Consider the following 12,459-nt stretch of genomic DNA (forward strand, 5'->3'; position numbering starts at 1 on the left):
GGAGATTCTTGTTCCATTGTATAAGACTTTAATTAGGTCATACATGGACTACTGTGTCCAAATTTGGTCATCTGGTTTTCAAAAGGACGAAGAGATGTTGGAAAGTGTTCAGAGGCAACTGACTAAGGTACTTTCTGATCTCTGGAATGTTGAATATGAGGAAAGGTTGAGAAGATGAAATTTACAGTCTAGTGGATAGGAGAAAGAGGGGTGATATGATAGAGACCTACAAATTAGTAAAGGATTGTTATAGGATCAGTGTTTGAAGAGGGTTTTTCATAAAATGGTGGGAGTTCAGGGACAAACAAGAGATCATCCCTGTAAGCTCTATAAGGAGGGTGTGTGAACAAGGGAGCGAGAAGCAGGTTTTTTGCATGCAGAGTTATGAATAATTGGAATGCCTTGCCAGAAGTGCGGTGTCCGCAAAGAATTTGAGTGTGTTCAAGGCATGGTATGATGATGTGCTGTGTGTGTATGACAAAAGGACCTTCTGGATGAGTCTTTGGCTCCATGGGGTCTTAGATAATAATAATAATAATAAAAACTCTCAAACTCTTGCAATAGAGCAGCAGTTTATTTTGATTTAAATTTGGACATTGTAATAGGGTGTCTGAACTTTCTTTGAATAGGCATTCATATTTAAAACTGCATTATGAAGAAGCAAGGAGATTCTTGTTCTATTGTATAAGATTTTGATTAGGCCACACATGGACCACTCTGCACCGATTTGGTCACCTGGTTTTCAAAAGGACGAACAGATGGCGAAAGGTTCAGAATGCAAATTATAGAGTCTGGTGGATAGGAGAAAGAGAAAAACAACTTCCATTTTTAGACATCTTAATCAAAAAACAAACTGATGGCAGTTTAAATCTATCGGTCTACAGAAAACCGACCAATACAGGTCGCTACCTACATTTTAACTCCTCTCACCACATATCACATAAACTCAGCATTATACACATGTTAAAGAAAAGAGCTATTTGCATCTCAACGGACAACAAGACCCTTCAAGATGAGTTAAAATTTATTTCAAACAATCTGTACTTGAACGGCTATCCAAGAAGACTAGTCAATAAAATCCTTTTCTCTGAACCACCACAAAGAGAACAAGAAGAGATTCAATATATAAAAACGATAGCAATTCCGTATGTAAGTGGCATCTCCAACAAGCTCGCCAATCTCCTCAAACAACACAAAATAAGAGTAGCATTTCAACCTATAGATACTATTCGTAAACTACTAAGATCTCCAAAAGACAACCATCCTTTCTACAAATATGCTGGAGTCTATAATATTCCATGCTCATGTGGCTCTAATTACATCGGACAGACTTCGAGAAGCCGCGAAATCAGGCAAAAGGAGCATATTGGCTATGTCAAAAACAACAGACAGGACATTTCTGGGCTATCGTCTCATTTCTCCACAACTAACCATGTCATCGAGTGGGACAAAAGCTGTTCCCCCTACTTAGAGGAAGATTACCATTCAAGAATGTTCAAAGAAGCAGCCACAGTCGCCCGTTCTACTGTGAACCTTAACAGAAATCAAGGCCTAATACTGCCAGAGATATGGAAAACCCTAATCAGAGCCTTAAAAACGGAAGAAATGAACTTTAATACAAACTACAGAAGGTTCCTCAGCAACAGCTAGCTGATCTTGTACACGCGATACGTGTTTCACTCACGTTCGATACTATTTCATTTGTAATTATTCTAGTCAGTTTTTATTCTTGTCAGTTTTGCAGTTACGCATAATTGTGAGAGTGTTTAAACCTATATGTTAGTGCCCTGAAGAAGCCAACAGATAAGTGTGGCGAAACTAGTTGGTCCAGTTAATTAATAAAATATTGATCAACACTTGATCGGTTAACCAAATATTATTATTTACTATTTAGACTGAATATTCTATCACATCTATATATATTCCTTGTCTCACTAATGGCAATAGTGTGTGTGTGTGTGTGTGTGTGTGTGTGTGTGTGTGTGTGTGTGTGTGTGTGTGTGTGTGTGTGTGTGTGTGTGTGTGTGTGTGTGTGTGTGTGTGTGTGTGTGTGTGTGTGTGTGTGTGTGAAATTACAATGTATTTGGCATTATTAAGCATGTAGTGATTATGATTTGTGTTATTTACTAATTCTGATCATTAGTAAATGAAGTATACAGGCACTCCCTAGGATTACGGACAAAATACGTTCCTGAGAATGTATTTAGGTCGGATTTCTATGTAACTTGAGTCCCTGATGAACAGTGCATATATGATAATAATAATAATACTATAATGGCTCATATGTGGCAATAATAATCCAGTATAATACTGTAATAATAAGTTACAGAAATTATTGTGCTCTTTCTTTTAATTCAAACAAACAGAACATAAAAACAAACTCATACAAAAAGTTTAGATAGGAGATAGGAGAAATTTCAAAAAAGAATATTAATGTTGCATCAGTGTCTTGCTTACTTGCAGGAGCATTTTCGAGGCAAGAAGGTAGGCTAACATTAATCGGAAGATGATGATGGAGATGGTGCTGGAGAGGATGGAGTGGGTGCTGGATAATCAGGATTTGATTCTGTTACTCTGAAGTCGGTTTCTTGAAAAAGATATCTAGGGTTGTTTGCATAGCCTATTTCTTTTTTTCATCATAAATGGCCTTGTAGCAGCTGATGTTCTTACTAACTGCATGGTAAACCTTTGTAAACTGCTCAATGTTGGGATCAAGCTTAGCAAATCCTGCTTCCTTGAGACAAAAGGCTTCAGCTAATTCTTTTGTCATAAACTTTCTTGGCTCTGGTTCTTCTGATTTAATTATTAATTATCCTTATGGGGAGCTTTGGGAGCCCGTTCATAAGTAAGGAACACCATAAGCTGGTTGTCCATAACCTGGGAATCGCCTGTATAATGCTTAACTCTGTACTTTTAAATTATTATTCATACCTAATCTAAAATTTCCTTTGGACAACTTGGGTGAATGGAATGAGGATTCACCCAAATTATAATGAATCCAGAAGTAATCATAAGTATATAACCATCACACCACATTTAAACCACAGGTCAGTTAGGACCGCTGATCCACTAAGTCACAGTTACAGTGTTCCAAGTTCCCTGAGGCTGTGACTTAGCCTACAATGGATAAATCTATGAACATCTTCCTTGGAGGACATAAGAAATACATTCACTATGATTATTATGGCAAGTCATCAATGCCCTCCCTTGATGAGTCTTTGGACTCCCTGGAGATGACAAATAATAATAATAAAGTAATTTTTTTTAAATTTTGTATTCAGTTTTGTAACCAGATATAATAAATACAGGTATCCCTTGCTTAACGTGGTTTTGCTTAACGTGGAATTTGATTAACGCGGCAAAATTAATTGCGGCTATCTCTTGATATATGCGGCAAGAGTTTTGATTGACGCGCCTTTAACCCTGCAGAGCTCACAGCTGATCTGACAGATACATGCAATATGTTTATTATTATTATTATTATTATTATTATTATTATTATTATTCAGGCCTCCAAGGAGTCAAAAGACTCATCGAGGGAGGTCCTTCCTAAGACATAAAGTCTGTCAAGACTCATCGAGGGGAGGTCCCCCCCTGAGAAACACAAAGTTTATCATACCACTCTTTAAAGTCACTGACCGTTCTCGCTCCCACCACTCCATCAGGCAATGCATTCCACGGTTCAACCACCCTCCACACAAAGAAACCACTCCTTACCCTCTTGCTCACAGTTTCCTTTCGTAACTTCCAGGGATGGCCTCTTGTCATCACTCCTTCCCGCTGATCAACCAAGCGAAAGAACTCCCCAGTGTCAACCTTGTAACCACCTCTCAACAGTTTAAAAGTCTCAATCATATCACCTCTCCTTCTTCTATCCGCCAAACTCTGGAGTCCACATTCTCTCAGCCGATCCTCATAACTATCCTTGTACAGTCCTGAAACCATCTTTGTCATCCGTCTTTGTATCCTTTCCACAGTTAATTTATCCCCTTCAAATCCTGGGGACCAAATCTGAGAACAATAGTCCAAGTGTGGTCTGATCAGAGACTTATACAACGGAATGATAACCCTCTTATCTCTGCAGGTGAGTGTCCTTCTCATAATAGCAGCAATCCTCTGTGTTACCTTCACCACCTTTGCAATATGTCCCCTAAACTTCAGGTTTCTATCAATCATCAACCCCAGATCTCTTGTCTCCCCTACTTCCTCCAGTATAACTCCTCCCATAGAGTATGCAGCATCCCATCGATGTTTCCCAAACCTCAAGACCTTACATTTTGCTGCATTAAACTGACACCCCATTCATTTGCCCATCTATCTAGCTTATTTAAATCCTCTTGCAGGGCTACCACATCTGCGCTATTACTAATAATCCTTCCCAGCTTCGCATCATCCGCAAACAACTGAATATCCCCCTGCAATCCACTGGCTATGTCATTGATATAAAGGTTAAACAATATAGGTCCCAGTACTGAGCCCTGTGGGACCCCACTTGTAACCCTCTGCCTCCTGGAAACTGCTCCACCATACACAACTCTCTAATACCTATCAGACAGCCAATCCTGAATCCAGTTGACCAATCTGACATCCAGACCCATGTGCTGCAACTTAAATATCAGCTTATCATGTGGCACCCTGTCAAATGCCTTCGCCAAGTCCAAGAAAATTGCAGTATATGCCTTTCCCTCATCTAATGCTCTTGTAACTTTATTATAAAAGGCTAGCATATTGCTAAAACAAGAGCGTCCTTTCACAAATCCATGTTGATTCTCACAGATAACATTACCCTCATCTGCCCAATGCTGTACACGGTCCCTCACTACTTTCTCCAAGATCTTAACAACTACTGATGACACACAGACTGGCCTATAATTAGACACTTCCAGTCTGTTACCACCCTTATGCAATGGCACTATCTTACCTTCCTTCCATTCCCTGGGCACCTTTGCCAAAGCCAGACTTTCATTGTAAAGCCACGTTAAAGGTATTGTCAATTCGCTAGCACATTCTCTCAAAACTCGTGGCGAAATACCATCCAGTCCCACAGCTTTACTGACATCCAGAGTACTCAGTATCTGAAACACACTCTCCTCCTGTACCTCCAGACCTCGTACCAGTCCTATCCCTCTAGCATTAAAACTGACTCCTCTAGGATGAAATACTCCAATAAAGTGTTCATTGAACAATTCCACTATGTCCTCTGCATCAGTCACTCTATTCCCATTTTTATCCCACAATATCATTCTTCCACAGTCATTTCTCCTCCTACTGGCCACATAGCTAAAAAAATTCCCTAGGATTTTCTTTGGATCTTAGGGCCAATCTCCTCTCGTATTCCAGTTTCGCTTTCCTTACCACACGAGTCACTCTTCTGGCCTGTGTCTCATATTCTTCACCCATCCTCTCTTCACTTGTCTCCTTATATCTCTTCCATAGCCTCTTTTTCGCCTGCAGTTCCTGTTTAACATTGTTTGTCATCCACTTTACTCCAAATTGCGCCCTCTTCTTCACTCGTGGTATACAACTTACCATTGCTGATAACAAATATTCTTTCACAATTTCCCACGCACTGGTGATATCCCGGCCGTCCAATTCCTCCCTCCATGAAACTTCCCGAAGTTGACGTCTAAGACTATTATAATCACCTGCCTTATAATTCCACATAAGTTCCCGTCTCTTTGATACTCCTGCATGTCTATTCATTTTCCATGTCAACACCATATGGTTACTCTTTCCAACTGGTGGGAGAGACGTCAACTCAGTTATTATCAACTCTTCTGATGCTATAACCAAATCCAAAATTTTTGAACCTCTTGTTCCCTCTGTTACATGTTACCTAAGACATTTGTCCCTCAAGAATTCTAGAAATTCCATTCCCCTATTGTTACATGCATGTTCCTCTCTCCAATTTATACTACTGAAGTTAAAATCTCCCATAACAATCATTCTTCTTGCACTTGCCAAACTTAGCTGTCTAAACATCTCCTGGTCCCCATCCTCTGTGCTCCTGGGTCTGTAGCAACACCCCACTAAATATCCTGTCTTGCCTACCTCTAGCTCACACCATACGCTCTCAAAATCATTTGTCTCACTTCCTTCCAAATTCTCCACTCTTAGAGGACATAGGTCATCACTTATCATAAGCAGCACCCCACCACCACGCTTTCCCCTCCTATCCTGACGAAAAATGCTATACCCAGCGACTTCTATTGCTGTTTTTATATCCCCTTCTGTCAACCACGTCTCAGTGATCGCAATAATTTTTGGACAGGCTGATGCTATCTGCGCCACCAATTCCTCTCCCTTATTCCGGATACTCCTGGCATTAGTATACAGCATATAAATGCCATTGTTTCTATACCCAGCCTTATCCCTTCTAGACTCCACTGGGCTCAGTGTTACCTGACATTGTCTCCCTTCTCCCAAGTATCTATTCCCACAAGAGGCCACCCCTGCTATCATCCTCCCTGGGACACACTGACTCGTTCAGAACAGCAATCTTTCCAGATGCCTACGTCCTTCCTCATTCAAATGTAAACGGTCTCTCGCATACAACTCCTCTCTTTCCTCAAACGCACTCCAAGCATCCACATATACCAGTCCTCTCTTGTCACACATTCTCGCTATTATGCCATTCAATATCACCGCTCTTCTGCTCAGCTCATCATTATCATACCTAGGCAAACACGCACACTATTTTTCCTCTCTCTGTCTTCTTCCGTACAGTCTCAAGCAAAAATCTCATATCTCTCGCTGCCCGACTTACATTACCACTCAAGTCATTCGTTCCTACCATCACAATCATCTCATCCACCCTTTCACCTCTCTTAATTGCCATAGCCACCCTTTCTATTGTTCCTCCTGGCAAACACTCCTCACGCATCCTATCTTGAACACCACGGATCATTGAGTCGCCATACATTATACCTCTTACCATTCCCTCGCTCCTATTGTTTCCATTCTCTCCTCTTCTTTCGTTCCCATACCTCTCTCTTCTACTGTTTCCATTCTCTCCTCTTCTAGCACTCCCATACATCTCTCTCATTCCCTCTCTCCTACTGTTTCCATTTTCTCCACTTCTAGCACTTCCATATCCCTCTCTCATTCTGTCTCTCCTACTACTGTTTCCATCCGCTCGTCTTCTAGCATTCCCATACCTCTCTCTCATTCCATCTCTCCTACCGTTTCCATTCTCTCCTCTTCTAGCACTTCCATATCTCTCTCGCATTCCGTCTCTCCTACTGTTTCCATTCTCTCCTCTTCTAGCACCCCCATACCTCTCACTCATACTCCTTAAATTCTCTCTCTCTCCTACTCTGATTCGCCTTGCATTTATCTCTTAAGGCTTAGAAAAATTTCTTCTAGTCGCCGACTAGACTCGAAACGAAGTCTTCCTTCGTGCGGCCAAGCGCTGCGGTGTGCAAACGCCACATCAACTGAGCTACCAATTTCTATTACGATGTAATGTAAATATTTAATGTAAATATTTAATTTAATGTAAATATTCTTACACAATTCTGTGTATAGCTTGGAGGTTACGAGTAGCTGTGCATTCATATGTTACAAATGAAATTCCGCACTGTTTTTTGCTGTCAGTTTGGTTTAACACGTGTTATGTAAAGGTTTATGATATTTGACAGTAAATTGTATCTGAGAGATACCGCGACCTCCGATGTCAGTATAGTATGGTTTAGTTGTTGTTTTTTTATTTTTGTTCAATAATTTCTAGATTGTAACTGAAAATAAATAAACCATCATGTATTACTGAAAGAGAGAGCCAAAGTCTTATTTATCATACATGTCCTCTAGGAGATGTGCTTTACATTTATGAAAAATACTAATGTAAGTGATCTGGAGTTTACACCCCCTTTACTACGAGTTGCCATAAGGTTGCTTATGCTTGCATCTGCCAAACGTTTAGTTTCTATATATTCTGCACAAAACTCTTGTAGTTTCTATATTCGGCTATGAAATAATGTTGGATTCAATATCCACTTAATTTGTACCATCATGTATTATATTTGCAGTGTTTTTTCCTTATGTTTTATTGCTTGTTTTATTTCCTTACTGAAGTCTGGAGAGTCGTTTTGCTTGTTATCGTAGAATTTATGCCGATAAGAAAAAAACTAAAACTGTTCAAATGACTCTTGATAACTTCTTTTGATAAAAAAATTTGCAGCAAATAATGTAGGTACAAGTATTTATTAAACCTTTACTTTGCATTCATTTTTTATCTTTCCTAAAAGAGTACTACATAAAACAAATTATTAATACAGTAATCGAACATGGACGAATTGTAATTTTTACCATTGATTATGAGATTTGATTAATGCGATTTTGATATACACAGTAACATCAAGAGATTAATTAACCACATTAATCGAGGGATCCCTGTATATATTTAATCACTTCATATTATAGAAAAAATGTATACTTTATTTTGCAAAATTTTGCAAAAAAAAAAAATTGCAGTCTCAATTTTTTTTTAGCTATCTGGATTTGCTTCTTGGATTGGAACTAAACTTGCTTATCTGGAAAAGGTTCCTCCAGTGGCACTGTCTGCAGTTGTGTCCACGTTTGTTTTAATCTTAATAGAATTAGCAGGAAATATTGCTGTGGCTACAATAGTATTTCCAATAATTGGTCATTTGGTAAGTAACATTGAATAAATGATAATGGTTCATAAATGATTTAGATTCAAATATTAAGAGTAAAATTTCTCTCTATGCTGATAATGTAAAGTTGGAGAGAGAGTAGTCAATTGTTTGGATTAACCTAAATTTTTTACAGGACAATCTTACAATTTTTTCAGAATTTTAAGATTCTGAATGGGAAATGAGGTTTAAAATTTAATGTGCACAAATGCAACTATATATTCAATTTAGTAAAAAGGTAATAGTAGATGAATATGAGCAGAATGGACAAGCATTTGAAAAAGATTTGGGTAGTTTGGTTGAAAGCAGATTTAAGTTCAGGAATCATATTAGTAGAACAAGAAACTGAGAGAAAGGAAAGATTATTGTATAAATATTCTATAATTAGAGGTATGCTCAATGAGAATAGAACAAAAGAATGTTTCCTGCAGGCAAAAATTAAGGATGTCAATAAAGCTGTTAGTATGCAGGGAAGAGAAGAGAAGAAATGTAAAAGAATTGATAATTTTGGTACACATGATTTAAAAAGTGAGAAATGTGCAATGAGAGAAGAAATGAAAGAGTTGCCGAGAGAAGCAAAAAAGAAGAGTGAAAGAGAGTAAAGATTGTGAGTGTGCTACCATGGTATCATAGGAATGAATTGAGAAGAAAGGCTATTATGTGGAATGTGCAGTTTATGGAGGTATGGAGTGAATTTAATAGATAAAAGAACTTGTATATGCTAGAAATTATATATTTAGTTTAATCCTTTATCCAAGTGTAAGCAAACAAAGTTTGCACCTGAAGTATCTTCAGGACTGGGGCAACTCGTAATAATGGAGGTGGACAAAGTTTCACATAATTAAAGCTACCGTATAATGCAAAGCACATCCATCTCCTTGTGGACATGTATGTTGCTATGCATTATGGGAAGGGTCACTACCAAGACCAGTTTCCACCTTTATTGAGGATATGCTAGATGGACTGCATTTGAATAGTTTTGGAGTTGGTATGTTTCGAGAAAGTGTGATTCAGTGAAAGGTTGAAAGTGCAAAATTAGGGGAAAATACAGATATTATTATCATTATACAGGCACCTCCATGGAGTCCAAAGACTCATCACGGGGGACCCAATCTATCCACGTGATCTATCATACTTCTCCTTGAATCCATTAAAAGACAAAGCATTCGCAACTGACTGTGGCAATCCATTCCATTCATTCACAACTCTCGAAGCAAAAAATCTAGTCCTAACATCCCTACTGACCACATCTTTATTCAACTTCCAGGGGAAACCCCCCTTGTTCTGCCCCCCCCAGTGCTGAAACATATTCCCTGCATCAACCTATAAAACCTTTTAAGCAATTTAAATGTTTCTATCATATCCCCTCTTTTTCTCCTATCAACAGACTTCTGCAATCCACACACCATCAATTTATTCTCATAGGGAACATTCCACAGGCCACTCACCATTTTGGTCACTTGCCTCTGAATTCTCTCCACCACTTTCTCATTCCCAAGAAACCCACGGGACCAGACTTGAGCACAATAATACAGATGTGGGTGTATATCAAGGCTTTATAAAGAGGAATAACAACTTCCTTATATCTACTTGTTAATGTGTTCTTCAATAGCCAAGTAATCTTACGGGCTACCTTAGCAATATATCCTCTAAACTTTAACTCTTTGTCTACCACCACCCCTAAATCTCTAGCTTCATCTACACCTCCAAATCAAAAAATTGGAATAATTAAAGAAAACGTGTTGAATGATTTCCAATTGTAATTTATTGCATAGAAAATAACTATTACCAAATATGAATTAGCATCATCTAAATCTGCACACTTTGTAGATTGTATAACCATGTAAACACATAAAAATTTAATATAAATTATAAGAAAAATTTTGTAATTTTGTAATTTTATAATTTACAAATAACATTTACAAAATTTTATAATTTTGTAAATGTTATTTGAAAACATTTACAAAATTAGAATAATTTTAACATGGTTTCAAAATATTAGAATATTCCAAAATTTTCTGATTGGTTTGAGGAGAGCATAGAAATAGCATATATTTCAGTAACTAATGGACTGACTCGTGTGTGAGAAATTGTTTGCATGTGGATTTCAGTTAATCATTTGCTAAAAATGGGTTAAATGAGCGACATATTGAAAGCTAAGAAGTTTCGTATGGTCATATGGTATGTTTACATAAAGAAGGCCAGCCTCATCAGTTTATAGGTAAGGAATTGAAATGTTCTGAAGCAACATGAATAGAGTATTGAGACAGTATTCTAATTACTGGAGTTTGCAAAATAATCGCTGCAATTGCGGTCGAAAGGTAATAATAACATCAAGAGATGAGAGGAGATTGAAGAATATTGTGAAGAAAAACCGCTTCTGAAGTGTAAAGTATTTTCATAGGAAATGGAAAGAACTAGGTTTGAATGTGTCTTAAATCTATGACATTGAGATGACATCACAAATTGGGTTTTAATTCACGTGTGCCTAAGTGAAGCTGTGCGCCAAGCAAAAGGTATCTAGAATGCGATGGTGTAAGCAAAGACTGTTGTGGGGTCAAGAGGACTCGAAAAAGGTACATTTTAATGATGAAAGTATGTTTAGTGTGCATGGTCATCAACGGATACGTGTTTGGTGTCTTAAGCAAAAAGCATTTGATAAAGAATGCATGAAAGTTCAGTGAAATTTGCAACCTCTGTCATGGTAATGGCTTGTATGACTGCAGAGAGTCCAGGTAGGCTGTGTCTTCTTCTTCTTCTTTCACTATGCCTTATCCCAGGTTAAACGGGGTCGGCGTTCTCTTCTTTAATCTTCTTCCAGATTCTCTGGTCCAGGGCATCTTCCTGACTCCATCCTTTCTCCCTAAGATCTGCCACCTTATCCCTCCATCTGAGTTTGGACCTGCCTCTTTTCCTCCTTCTCTCCACCTCCATATGCTCCACTCGTTTACCAACATACTCCTCACTCCTTCTCTCTACATGACCGAACCACCTCAGCCTGCTTTCTTGTACCTTCTTACCGATCGGTCCCACCTTGATCGTCCCTCTGATGTAGTCATTTCTTATCCTATCCTTCTTTGTCACACCACTCATCCATCTCAATATCTGCATTCGCATCTCCGCCACCTCCATCTTCCTCTCCTGTGCCTTTGTTATAGGCCATGTCTCCACGCCATGGAGCATCGCCGGCCTCACCATCATCTTATACAGCTTTCCTTTCATCTTGCAACTCACTCTCTTGTCGCACAGGACCCCACTCATCTTCTTCCAGTTCATCCAGCCGCATGTTATTCGGTGCTGTATTTCCTCATCCAGGTCACCATTCCTCTCAACGACCAACCCGAGGTACTTGAGTTTCTTCCCTGAAGTTAACCTTTCACCCTGGAGCCATATGATCATATCCTCATCACTCCCCGTTGATATATTCAGTCTTTACCCTGTTAATTTTCATGCTTCTCTCCTCCAATACCTTTCTCCACTCTTCCAGGTTCTTTTCAAGCTTCTCTCGGGATGATTCGCAGAGAACAATATCATCGGCAAACATCATGCTCCATGGCGCCTCCTTCTTGACGTCCTCCACTAGTACATCCATGATCAGATCAAAGAGGTAGCGGCTCAGAGCTGATCCCTGATGGAGCCCTACGACAATGGGGAACCCCTCTGTCATGCCGATGCTAGACTTGACCTGAGTTTTTGCCCCCTCATACATCTCCTTCACCAACCTCACGTACTTTTCCGACACCCTTTCTTCCTCATACACCCTCCATACCTTCTGTCTGGCCACTCTGTCGTATGCCTTTTCCAG

At 39.1% G+C, this 12,459-nt stretch overlaps 1 protein-coding gene across 1 annotated transcript in view; it reads left to right on the forward strand.

Moving 5' to 3' along the window:
- LOC150093820 (Na(+)/citrate cotransporter-like) overlaps positions 1-12,459 on the forward strand; it is a 221,918-nt gene that overhangs the window by 172,387 nt on the left and 37,072 nt on the right. Inside the window, exon 11 of the mRNA XM_090412651.1 lies at positions 8,490-8,651. Coding sequence (XP_090268777.1) covers positions 8,490-8,651 — 162 coding nt within the window. The remainder of the gene's footprint in view (positions 1-8,489; positions 8,652-12,459) is intronic.

This window comes from Typopeltis vanoorti, chromosome 23 (genome assembly GCF_054136105.1).
Source record: "Typopeltis vanoorti isolate ZY-2024b chromosome 23, IOZ_Tvanoo_1.0, whole genome shotgun sequence".
NCBI classification, from domain to species: domain Eukaryota; kingdom Metazoa; phylum Arthropoda; class Arachnida; order Uropygi; family Thelyphonidae; genus Typopeltis; species Typopeltis vanoorti.